Raw genomic sequence first — 13,864 nt, forward strand, 5'->3', positions numbered from 1 at the left:
AGCCCGATCGCAAATCAATCTTCGAGAACACACACGCTCCTTTCAATTGATCTAACAAATCATCTATCCTTGGCAGAGGATACTTGTTCTTAATGGTGACTTTATTCAACTAGTGATAATCAATACACAACCGCATATTAGCATCCTTCTTCTTTACTAATAACACTGGAGCTCCCCATGGTGAGACACTAGGTCGGATGAAATGATTGGTTAATAACTCTTCCAATTGATTATTCAACTCTCTCAACTCGAGTGGCGCCATGCGATACGGAGAAACGGAGATTGGAGTCGTCCCAGGTATCAGATCAATAGAGAGATTCCACTTCCCTTTCAGGAGGAAGAAAAGTGACATCCTCAGGGAAAACTTCTGGAAATTCACAAACTATAGGAATTTGCGTAACACTCAGATTATCACTAGATTCCTTGGTGACAACCAAGAGAACTGACTTTTCCTTCTCAAATAAGAAATTAGCCATACCAATCGTACCTTCCAAGATAGTAGTTACTACATCCTTTGGAGTAGGTTCACTAGATGGAATGATAATCAAGTTCTCTTCACATCCAATAAACACCGAATTGACGGAAAGCCAATCCATCCCCAAAACCACGCCAACCTTCTTAAGTGGTAAACAAATAAGATCAATCTGGAAAATTCTACCATTCACCGAGAGCGAACAATTTTCACAAATCCACGGTGTCTCAACCACATCATCCATGGCGGTAGTAACCACCATAGGAGGAGACAAGGGAATTGCTTGTAAGCTAAGACGCTTCATGCACTGAATTGATACAAATGAGTGTGTCTCCCCATAATCAAACAATAAAAAACAAGGGTGATCATTGACGAGACACATACCAGCAATTAAGGCATTGTTGCTCTTAGCCTTCCTTGCATCCAAAGTATAAACTCGACCAGTGCTCCTCCCTGCATCTGATTCTTATTCTAGGGACATTCCCTAGACATGTGTCCGTCCCTCTGACAAGTAACACACCTAATTCCACTTCCAGCACATCTACCAAAATGAGACTTCTTACATACTTGACATTGAGGAGAATGGTTAGGTCTTGCATGTTGCACCTGTTTTCCTTTGAAAGCCTAAGGTCTAGGCCTAAATTGGCTACCTGGCCTCCCTTGGTCTCTCTGTCCACTCCTATACTGATCCCTTTCTTCTTGAACTTTCTTCAAACTGTTCTCAGTCACATAACATTGCCTTAACAATTCAGCATAAGTAGTGAATTCCCTTTGAGAAACACTATGATAAATTTCACCCCTTAGACCAAAAAGAAACTGATCAATCTTCCACCTCTCATCTGGTGCGTACACGGCTTGTCTAGAATAAGAAGCCATATCTTCAAACTTCTCAGCATACGCAGCTACTGTCATATTACCCTGTCTAAGCTTCTGAAACTCAAATCCTTTCTGAGTCCTGAAAGAGCTAGGAAAATACTTATCCAGGAAAGTAATCATAAAATGCTCCCAATCCCTAGGTAGTCCTTGATTAGTCATAAGAGTCGAAGCACTCTCCCACCATCTCACAGTCATACCCTTCATCATGTGAGTAGCAAATACAACCTTATTCTCTTCACTACAATGCACTATCTGAAAAATTCTTTCCATGTTGGTTATCCACTCATTAGCCTTCACAGGATTCAACCCACCATGGAATTCAGGAGGATTCATGCGAAAGAATTCTCGAAAACTACCACCTGCAGCTTCTTGTGGAACCCCTTGATGACGAAAACCACCATTCCACTATTGCATCATCTGTTGCATGAATTGGTTCTGTTGTTGTTGCATCTGTTGCAAAAGCTAAGGCCATTGAAAACCTTCACTACCACTTGGCGGTTCAGAGTCTGAATTCTGGGTTCTGGGTCTACCACGACCTTTGCGTCTGTCAGCCATGATCTTGAATGTCATACAAATAATATTAAGTTGATCAGGCTCAATACTATGAATATAACATCAAGTACAATGATGAAAACCCACATATGAGGCAGAAAGAAATGCTTATACTATTTCATGGCTAGGTCGAGGATACGATCTGCTCTGGTACCAACTGTAACACCTACATATAATATATGTCTAGAATACATATTATACATAGTGTAAAACTGGTACTGAAATACTTAAGCTCCTAGCAGAAAAGTGTACATATATATATATATATATATATATATATATATATATATATACATACATACCAAAAAGAAATATAACATGGCACAAAACTTACACAAAAGTGCCCAAAATAAAAACTAGGAGCTAGATCATTAAACAATGATCTCAAAAATATCTACACAGTGGAGTAGCCATCCAAATATCAGGTAAGCAAGACATCACTCTATCTTGTCATTACCCTTCGCTTGCTCAGAACCACCTGAAAAATAATCAACAACATAGAGTGAGATAATAATCTCAGTGGGTTCCCTATCTTATGGGTCCTCTCGGCTCTACAGGGTTTTCTAATCAATATCCAACTCAAGTAAACAAGGGAAAGAAGACTTGAGTGATGGGGAACTAACTCGCAATGTATGGCAACATGCACCTGAGTTCTCAAAACTCAACCCAGATGATTATTCAGATCACGAAACATCAATTCCCGAACGGACTTACATCTAAGCCAGGCCCGGTTCATGCATGCTCGTATGATTCGACTTTCGTGGTGGATATCGGGTCCTCTATGAGGCTTAATCCCCAGTTCAAGCGATTGTCACCCGTATGGGACTCTAACCCACTTAGGGTCTCTTTCACCGTATGGGACTCTAACCCACTAAGGTGTCCACCTTTCCCCCATGTCCGCCGTGGTTGGGGCTCAAACCCAATTGAGGCACGAATCATCGGTCTCATATCCCAATGCTTACTCATCTAAGCATACCAAATAGAGATGCGCACCATCACAGAAAACACAAACTCTGAATACATGATCGGTTCCATAAATTATAACAAGATCCATCAATCACATGTGACTTCATTCACCATAATACACAAGTAATAACATGGCATGTTCCATATAAAGTGTCTCATTCTCAATTATGGCAACCATTCGTCCACGACCTCCACATTACCGTCGTACAAATGAATAACGTCTTCTAATGTATCTAAGTTATAAACCTAACTTATGGCCTAATTCCAATCCTAGGTTAACTCACTATATTCATTATGTAATATCACCATTAACATGGATTCAATACAAGCATAGCATCACAATTGATTAATGGTTGATAAAAAGCATTTAGAACATCAAAGAAATAGGTTTTTGAAGTGTTTGGCATAAGTCAATCGATTGGTTGAGGAAGCCCAATCGATTGGTTCCTCTCACATTTCTATTTTTCAAAGTTTACAAAGGATCAATCGATTGATCCTCAGTGTTAATCGATTGGCCCATGAAAATTTTCAAATTTTCTAAAACAAAAAGTTTATACAATCGATTGTAATCCCCTGTGAATCGATTGGTCCTGCTAAAATTTCCTTTTCAGCAAAACATAAGGTTTGGCCATTCGATTGGAGGAGTGTGTCAATCGATTGGTTCTTAGTAAAATCACACATTTTCCAGCTTTGAGTGTGTGACCAATCGATTGACTTGGAGAAAACACCCAGGACCAATCAATTGGTCCTTACCATTTTCACAAAAATACTTTCTGTATCACTTGGATTTCCACATGCATAACTTGTTACCTTCCTAACAAATCATACACTTCTTCTTCCAACAAAACCCATCATACCACATGCTCATATACACATATATATCTAGGGTTTCAAGTTCATAACCACAACCACAACAAATCATGTAATCACCACAATCATGAAGAACATATCAAGCACTTGTTCATGGAAATCAACAAAATCAAGAGAAAACATTCATCATATATCATGGATTCTTATGATTCAGCTATGATTCTACAACTCTAATCTCTAAAAAATCTTATGGTTTTTAACTAGAACCCACCTCAAGAAATGGAAGAGGAGAAGTTGTTGAAGATGAGATGATGATGAAGATGATGGTGATAATGTTGGTTCCAAGCTTTTCTTCTTCTTCTTCTTCTCCACTAGCTTATTTTCTCTACTTCTCTTAAGCTTCTTCTTTTATCCACTAACCTTTATGATACATTGAGAAAACAAATGGCATATGGTAGGTGGTATGTGATATAAACATGTGGACAATAAGCCATGAGCATTTGTGTGGTTAGTAAGTGGTAGAAACAAATATCTTAAGTGGCACTACCCACCATATTTGTTCTACCAGAGCTATTGACCCATTGTTAGTGTTACCAAAATATCTCAATTAATAAAAGGTCAATCCCAATTAATATTAGAGCACATATTTACTCACTATTTACTCTATTTATCCCAATTGATAACTTTTAGAGCACATAAGAACTCAATTGATCTCAGTTAGTAGGAATTTGGATATTTAAGGAAATACGGGGTATTACAGATAGCCTTCCACGTGTTCATGGAAATGCTTATATTGGAGATTTGAGTAGTGAAGAGTGGGTTAAGACTTTGGTTTCACATACTAAAAATTTCATCACTTGGTATGCAAGGAAGCTGAATGTTAAAGGAATTATCTTTAGTTGTGGAAGCTTCCCCAATGTACCATTGATGGGATCCCGAGGTTGTATAAGCGATAATCCTACCTTATCTTTAAGAAAACTTGGATATCCTATGCTGAATAAACCAGAGGACAAAGAGTTGAGGAGATGATCTTACTTGATATGGGAGTTGTGAATCCATCCTTGTTGCAGAAAATCATCAAAGCTTGGAACAAAGTTCATGTCAAAGGAACTGAATTGAGAAAGAGGAATATCGTGCAAAGGAACCGTATACGCTTTGGGGTCAATGAGAGGTTGAAAAAAAATCAAGCTTTCATTCCTTATTGAAGCTCATGCGCTACCTATTATACACGTTCATGTTCCTATCTAAGTTAAGGAGGCTAATGAGTTGAGGGCTACAATTTCTAGGTTAACAAAAGAGAAGGAGGAATCGTGATCAGAGTTCAACAATGCAACTAGTGAAAACATCATACTTAAGAGGAAAAATTAGAAAGGTAAGGACCTATTGGATGAAAGCCAAAAGAGGGATAAGATTGAAGAAGAGCTTAAGGAGAAGTTTCAAGAGTGCTTAGTAGGAGTTGATTATGGAATATGATCTCTTCAGGACATGCTAAAACAGGATGAGAAAGAAAGAGGAGAAGCTTATAATTGGTTTGACCTAGCTACAGAACAAAAGAAAGAGCTAAGATAAAGTCTTGAGGCTAACATCTGAGTCCTCGAGATTCTTCTTAAGGATATTAAAGCCAAGATGGAGCGAGAGCGGCGTCTCAAGGAAAATGCAGTGAGACTTTCTCGAATTACTCCTAGGGAATGGAATGGGAAATGTCGAGAGTTAGAGATCAGTCAAGCTCAAGCACACTATTGAGTAACTCAGTATGAGTCCTTGAAGCATTAAAGTCCGAGATGGTTAGGTGAAAGGCAACACCTGAGTTCCTGCTTGGACTCTTATGAGAAAGCCATCAGTTTTCTGCATGCAGAGAGGAATGGATATCGTGCAAAGTTAACAAGTCTGGTGGAGTTTTATAACTGGTTGACTAACGGTGTACCTTGGAAGTCGAGGGATGTTCTAGAAAACATGGATAAAGACAACACTCACCCCTAAGTTATAAGCTTTGTTATGTTTTGCGACGAGATGATGCAGAGGTTTAAGGAAGAGTTGAAAGAGCTCAAGCAACAGAAGCCAACAGTTTGATTTGTTTTGTAGTTTGTTTTTCCTTTTAAGAATTTTTTCTTGATTGGGTTTTGCATTCGCCCAGACTATTTTATTTTCGTTATTGATCTATGATTAAATGAGAATTGAATTTTTATTGCACCAATCTTTGGGCTTTTCTTATTTTATGTTCTCATGATCTTTTTGAATGATTTCTAATAACAACCGGTCTAACGGTTCCCTAAAATTAAAAACATAAACATAAAAATGTTTTTGCATCCAAATCATTCAAAAAAACTCATTTCATCTCCCCTCGTCTTTAGAAAGCAAACTAGCTCACCGGCACCCTTACGCCGCTAGAGCCAACACCTAACGAGCAACGGAGAAAATTGAAAATAATCAAGATATTATAAGAGAAGAAATTGCACAATCAAGGGCAAGATGGATCAGCTTCTAGAGATAATGCTAAACCAAGCAAGGAAGGAAGAGGAATGAGCAAATAATGAAGAGGAACATCATAACATTGCAGTTACTGCAAATGATATCCCTGTCCTAGGGCCTACTTCTCTACCACGTGTTTCAGTTCCTAGACCCTTTATTTATGGCCTCCCTATTGGATTTACTCCTTCAACTGAGGGAGATCATATCCATCCTCAATCAATGTTTGTCCATGTGGTCATAGATGTCCATATTACTCAAGGACAACCTGTTGCTCAGGTCAGTAATGTTCAGCCTCCTCATGTGGATGATGAAATCCAACAGAAATTTGCAATGCAGTATTATCCTGAGGCTATACCTATGGTCAATCCTGGTGTTGCGCAAGATTCCGAAGCTATTCATATGTGACGTGATCTGGAAGAGAAGATGAAAACCATGCAATGGCAAAATTCTACTAACATGAGTGCCTTGGAGATGTGTCAAGTGCCTCATGTAGTAATCCCTCTGAAGTTCAAAGTGCCTGAATTTGAAAAATATAAGGACCTTATTTGTCCTAACAACCATTTTAATATGGTTTTCCGAAAGATGGTTGCTCATGTCAGAGATGACAAATTGATGATTCATTGTGTCCAGGACTGTCTGACTAGGACACCCTTATATTGGTATATGCAACTTGAGAGGATCAACATATGCATTTAGGACGAATTAGACGAAGCTTTCTCTAAACAATACAAGTATAACATTGACTTAGCTCTCAATCAAACTCAATTTCATAGCATGTCTCAGAAGGAGGGTGAATCCTTCGAGGAATATACACAATGCTGGAGAGACCTAGTTGCAAGGGTACAACCTATGTTGGTTAAAAGAGGGTGGATTAATCTCTTTATGAGTACTCTCCAAGGACAGTACTATGAAATATTGATTAGTAGCGTGTCCTCCAATTTCTCTAACATGGTGATTGTCGGTAAACGAGTCGAGGAAGGTTTGAAAAACGGAAAAATTCAAGCAGGTTCCAGTAGCCAGGTTGGAGCAAAGAAAACTTTCAATAACAATTACAAAAATAAGGAAGGTGAGACAAATGTCGTTTCTTCTAAGAAATTCAAAGGGAAATCTCCTCCGGTGCCACCAGCCCAAATGTCGTACCTCCAGTACCCCTATGTAGCCGTTGTGCAATACCCTACCGTCCAATACCCGCAAGCGGTTCCAACTCAGTATCCTCTCCAAGCACCTCAAAATCAGGCATTGTCATACCCCAAATTTAACCTAACTCTTATACAACTTTCATGGCCCTAATGCATTAGCATACTTTCATCATCTCATTATCTCATTTACATTTACACCCATAACAAAGGATACGTAAAACTTAAAACATGGTATTCATATCTGAAAACCACCAAGATCTCTTGATCATGTTAGGGTGTATCCAATCCACCCTAAACCCTAATTTCTATCTTCAAGGATTCTTTGACCTTGTGAAGCTACACAAGTCATTCCATTCATCTCTAAAACCCTACTTGGGGTGGTGATCCTTGATTGGGAGCTTTGCTTGTCCATTTGGTCATCCATGGACCTCAAACCTAATCCTTTGATCCTTTGTGGTTTATACAAGTCATCATTTGACTTGGTGCTTTTACCTTTTACTTTAAGGGAACCCTAATATCCAAACAATGGCTATGCATCAACCTTGTGAAGCTACATCATGACATCTCATGCACCCAACCCTAGTTTGCTTGACCTTGGCTTTTGAGGAACCTTGTGATCCAAGAAACCATAATTTATGCCCCTTTTTCTTCTATGTCTTGCCTTTCTTTATCACCTTATCATTCCTTGGTCTATTCATATCCAATTCAAGCCATTTTCAATCATCACCCACCAAACATAGATCCATTTCATCCATGATACAAGTGAAGGTTTGGTTTTGAACTTTAAACTATAAAATTAATGGTTTCATCCATAAGCATGGCCCTTAATCATTCCACAAAGCATAAAGGCTTGGTTTCTATCAAGGTTTACTCATTTTAACTTCAAACCATCATCATGGTGCCTTGGAATTCAAGAAAACTCTAAAATTGCATTTTAGGGCATGTTTGTTGGTCAAGTTTTGGCAAGTTTGGCCTACCATTTGGTACAAACCTTATAACTTTTTTATCTTTTAAATTTTTAAGGATCTACTTGGAGGAAAATTTTCTAAATGAATCCCTCTTCAACTTTGTTTCAAGGCTCTAGACCTAATTCAATGATTAAGGACATCAAAATGTGGATTGGCCAAGCTGGTCAAGTTGTCTAGTTAGGCCTAAAATCATGTTCATGACCTCCACTTTACACCAATGTCATTTCCACATCACAACTCCTTTTGACTTGTTTACTTTTCAACATGTTAAGGGTATGACAAAGTTTAATGGGCCTAATTTTTATCCAAAATGCATGATCCAATTTTAAATGGCCCAAGTGTAAAGTTTGCCACACCATGTTACACATAGCCAGACCAGTTCAGCCAAACACATGCTAATTCATGTCTCAAGCCTCTAATCCATGTTGTTTCACTCCCTTTTTCACCAAGGCACAAGGTTTAACACTTCAAGACACTAAAATTTAAGCCAAGATGAGAGGAGAAAAGTCACATGGGAGCAAAACCATAAATGTCCAAAAAGCAACATTCCCCAAAATGGAAACAAGACAAAACCACCTCAGCACATGTTAGGACCACCATGGTCTCACCAAAAGAGTGTTGTCAACATAAAAAATGGGAGTGAAAGGAATTTTATGCCAAAGATAGACAACACTTAGCAAACAAGGTTGCACTTTTGTCATTTTTCGGGTTGAAGTGAAATCAGACATTCCCACTCCAAAACTCTAACCTAATCACTCCACAAGTTTCCATATAAATATAGGACCAGGCTCCCTCCATTTCCCAAGCTTCCAAGCCGTAAAATCTCTGCAGAAATTACACTCCTCCCCCTTCAAATAGAGCTATCGCGTTTGATCTTTGAATTGTTTCCAGCACAACAAAATCATCCAAACACCTCCACATAACATCCCTGAAGCTAACTGGAACCTTGGTAGTGTTTGAAGAAACCCCACCTAAGCTATTCAAACTCATCAGATCCACCAACTGAAAATGATTCCAACCAGGTAGTTAACACATTCATTTACATCCAAACAAGTTACGACTCCACTCCTTATGATTCACTGATGCTAAGCCCCAAGATTTATGTTTCAATCCTTGAACATGCACCATTTAATTTAATTTTTAAGTTTAAGCTAATGTTCATGTTTATGTGAAATAATCCATACACAGAGCCAATCAATGGCTCATGAGTATGGATGAGGAAATGATGAACAAAGACTGAGTGGAATCCATGGTTGATTCCACTTAAAAATGTGAGTTGCAGATTTTGATTTTCAAAAAATCCAAGGTTGAAGACGATGAACATGTCGTTGCTTTGTGCATGTTCTTTGTGTTTAAATTCAAAAAATTGTGTTGCCACATTTCCATTAGTTGTTTTGAGTGACTTGACTCTTGATTTGTATGTGTTTCTCCAAGTCAACGCGTGTTAGTGTGCTTCATGATCTTATCCATCCATTTAGCCTACCAATCATAAGTGACTAGATCAGAGGGTTGTGGTTGGACCAGGTGTTATTTTTGTTTGGAATATATCATTTTTTTAATCCAGCGTGCTACTTAACACCAATATCACTTTGCCCATTGGTAAGGGGGTTGACCCATGACTCCAAGGTCAGGGGTTCAACCCCTAGCACCCCCATTGTTCTTTGTTTCTTTCTTTTCCCTTCTTATTTCTTATTTTTATTTTGTTTTCCTCATTTTTATTTAGTTTATTTCCATTTTAACTTCATTTCTTTCCTAATTTATTTCTTTTTAATCCAACATTTTTGTAAGTACACTTCTTCAAAATATTATGTTTTATTTTATCCATTATTTATTTTATTATTTTTTTCATTTTATTTGGATATGCATGCCTTTGTTTTTTACTATTGGTTGATGAGATTCTATTGATCATGGTGATTGGTTTTAGGGTTGACTTAATCGTCAACATTTAAAACATGTTAATTAATGATCAATGGATCATTCATGACACTTTGATGTGTTGATAATTTGCCCTTATTTAACCATGTTTGAACCATTTGATACATATATGAGATCCTCATTTGTTGATCCTTACTTGTTGATTCCATTTTATTGTGTTTTGTCCATTGATCACTAGCCATTAATACTTGGATTTAGACGTCTAACCTGTATATTATTTGACCTTAAACTTAAATTATTTAAGTTATACAATCTTCCACTCTTCAAATCATTGATAGATGGACTCGAGGTTGTATAACTTTCTTTGATTCAAATATATTGTTAGATGTTCATGAATCATCTTCAAGACTTTGTATCAATGATAAGTTATCCCTCGATGCACCATATTTTGAGTCCTTTGACTTGGGGATAGATAATACCTAGGGAGACATTCTTTTAAGACCATTATCCACTTGTTAGCATAGGTCACTTTGCACACACAACGCTTTCTCTTGGGATACCTTACAATGAGACCCTTTATTTCTCGCATTTTCTTACCTTGTAAATATCCATGTACATCACCATTTCAAAATCAAAAGCAATAAACCCATGATCCAACGTCAAGTGGCATTTTCTTAATCAAATTAAAAAACACTATAAAAATACAATTAGAATTGTGCGCCACGAGCCTTAAGTGGAGGGTAATGAGTAAGGATGGAGCTTTCCTACCCTTACTCTGAATATTTTGGACACAAGACGCTTGGCTTGTTTGTTTGAAATATTCGCCTCTGCACATAGTCTTTAGTGCAATTCTAATAAAAAACAATCTTTTCAAAAACTCTAAAAACAACATCAACTCATCAAACCTTATTTTTGCACCTTAGGTCATCACTCCGAAAAACCTTTTTCAAGGTAAAAACAACCAACACACAAACATTTTCTACTCTGAAATACGGAGCTCTGATTCCTTATCCCCCGATGAATGATGCAGAGGCACAATGGCCACAATCCTTGGCGAGCACAATAATAAAAAACACAATCTCATTCTTTCCCACTTTCCTAAATAATAAAGAAATTTTAGAGATAAATACCCATGCACGTAGACAACTTAAATGGTTCCCATAGAGTATCATGGACATGAGGGGTGCTAATACATTCCCCTTGCATAATCGACTTCCAAACCCATATTTGGTTGCGAGACCAATCCTAATCCTTTCCATAGTCTTTTATTTTAGAAGGTTTTTATCGACTATTTTCCCTTTCCTCTTAGGAATAAATAAAATCCGGTGGCAACTCTGTGTCATACAGTCAGCCCAATTTTTTCGCGGTAGCGACAAGCACCACCAAATTAAAATTAGCAGGGTAACCAGAATCAGTATCACCAAAGAAATCATCCTCCAGGATAAAGTCCACCACAACGTCACCAGTACCATCGATATACGGATGCAGAGATTGATCCTACCCCCAATGTCATACACCCAGTTGTTTCCTTATCTCATCAAAAATGGGACAGTGGTGCCAAGAGCCTTGTTGTCGATGCCAGAGCCACATTGACCCTGGTATGACAAGAATTCTAGGTGCACCTTTCATGCTAATTCAGAAGGTCATACTATTGAGAACTGCAAAGCCTTTAAAGCTAGAGTTCAAGAGCTGATTGACCAGAAAATATTGTCTTTTGTTGATGTTCCTAATGTGGCTAATAATCCTTTACCTAGACATGGTGGTCCAAATGTTAATGCCTTGGAGGATAATGATTAAGGCATAGTGAAAGACGTGCCTAAGGTGAAAGATTATATGAAGGAGGTTCATCAGAAGCTGTCAGAAGAGGATTAATTAGAGGCGTGCATGATAAATGCAAGGTGTGTTTATCTGCACCAGATAAGTGTGAGAAGTTCAAGACGTATCTCCAAGAACTAATGGATTGACATGTGATCCATTTTAGTCGCGTGAAGAGTGACGATATCATTTATGTTATCATGCCATTGTTTGACCAAGAGACGCTTCCCAAAGATTTTGTGATACAATGCCAGATGGGCACTATTGAAGAGTCAACTAAGAAGATTGAGTTGATGGTTGTCCAAGTCCCTTGTCCATTCCCATATGAGAGTACGAAGTATGTACTATGGAATTATAATGTCAAAGTCTATGTGGTTAGTAAAGCAGTGGTCCTTAAAGAACAAAACGTTACGAATATAGTTGAACTAAGCAGTATAACTCGCAGTGGTCAAGTATTCCATCGAGAGGTGCCTCAAAAGAAGGTCGCTGAGAAGGTAGAAGAACCTCTCAAGGAGAAGGATGTTGTTTCTGAATCAGGAGAAGGATCGTCTAAGAGGATGGCGACAACATGGGATAAACTTATAAAGATCATCAGAGAGAGCAACTACAAGGTGATTGATCAGCTCAACTAGACTCCATCAATTATTTTTATCTTGTCTTTGTTGATGAGCTTCGAGGCTCGCAGGACTTCATTACTGAAGATCCTAAATGAAGCTTACATGATTAAGGATATCAATTTAAACCAATTTGGTAATGTGGTTAACAATTTGAGCGCGAGCAGTTGGCTAATGTTCATTGATGTTGATTTTCCATCTAACGGGCATGAACATAATATGGCTCTTCATATTTCAGTCAAATGTGATGATGTGATTTTGTCCCGAGTGTTGGTAGACACCGACTCATCCTTGAATGTGTTACCGAAGGTTACTTTAACCTAATTAAGGGTAGAAAGAACTCATGTGAGGCCAAGCACTATAATTATGAAGGCATTTGATGGCTCCAAACAATTGGTTATTAGGGAGATTGACTTTCCAGTTCTGATCGGGCCTGTACCGGGGTATTCGTTACCTTTAGATTTATTGACTAAATCAAAAGTAAATCATACAAATCGAGTCGCCATCGCACTTCTATTTATCCAAAGGAAAGGTTAGAAAGCGAACAAAAACCGAGAAGTTTTATCGAATCAAAAACTAATAAAAATGTCAGAGATCGGGGTAAGGGGGTTGGTTATGCAATGGGAAGGTTTTAAGCACCCAAAACATCCTAGGTACTCCTAGGGAGCCCTTTTCATAATTGTTGTAAGGTAGGTTGGTATTTGTGAAAATTATTTGTGCAAAATATGATTGGGGAGATGAGAGAAGAATGTACAAATTATTTACAATTTTTGTGTTTGAATGGATAAACCCATTGCCTACGTACCATCTTAAAAAAAGATTAGGATCAAAACCTCGTAGTTCGGGGTAAAAATCTCAAAAGAAGTTAGTGAATTGATTGGTCCAAAAGCCTTAAGGTCTTTTGTTATCCAAGGGAGAAAACTCAACCTAAAACCACAAATCCACCATGTGGGGATAGCTCCAACATGCTAGTGAGGGGTTAACCCTATAATAAGCATGGAAGACTCATTGTCCATCACTAAGGATATAAGTGAGTATTATATCTACCCCAAGGATAACTCAAACCTAATAGCTAATGTTTATGAAAAGCTTTGGTAAGAAGTGGCCATTGAAACCACAAAAAACAATTGAGTGAGTTATATTTACCAATGAAAAGTATTTACAAAATATGGTCAAAGTTGACTTAGAATTCAATTCAAAATCAGTATTATGAAAAAAAGGTTTGAAAATCAAAAGCATAGTTCTTAGGTTTCTAATTTTGAAGACAAATGTTAATGTTTGCATAAAAGTTTTGTCTTGGGTTAGAGT

General features: G+C 37.9%; 2 protein-coding genes across 2 annotated transcripts; both read right to left on the reverse strand.

The window, feature by feature from the left end:
• Window positions 1–305: 305 nt before the first annotated feature.
• On the reverse strand, window positions 306–776 carry LOC127082615 (uncharacterized). Its single transcript, XM_051022842.1, has one exon. It carries the CDS (start codon window positions 774–776, stop codon window positions 306–308), a length of 471 nt encoding a protein of 156 aa, XP_050878799.1.
• A 320-nt stretch (window positions 777–1,096) lies between these two features.
• On the reverse strand, window positions 1,097–1,681 carry LOC127082616 (uncharacterized). Its single transcript, XM_051022843.1, has one exon. The coding sequence runs from the start codon at window positions 1,679–1,681 to the stop codon at window positions 1,097–1,099; it is 585 nt and encodes a 194-aa protein (XP_050878800.1).
• Window positions 1,682–13,864: the final 12,183 nt, after the last annotated feature.

Source organism: Lathyrus oleraceus, chromosome 5, assembly GCF_024323335.1.
Source record: "Lathyrus oleraceus cultivar Zhongwan6 chromosome 5, CAAS_Psat_ZW6_1.0, whole genome shotgun sequence".
NCBI classification, from domain to species: domain Eukaryota; kingdom Viridiplantae; phylum Streptophyta; class Magnoliopsida; order Fabales; family Fabaceae; genus Lathyrus; species Lathyrus oleraceus.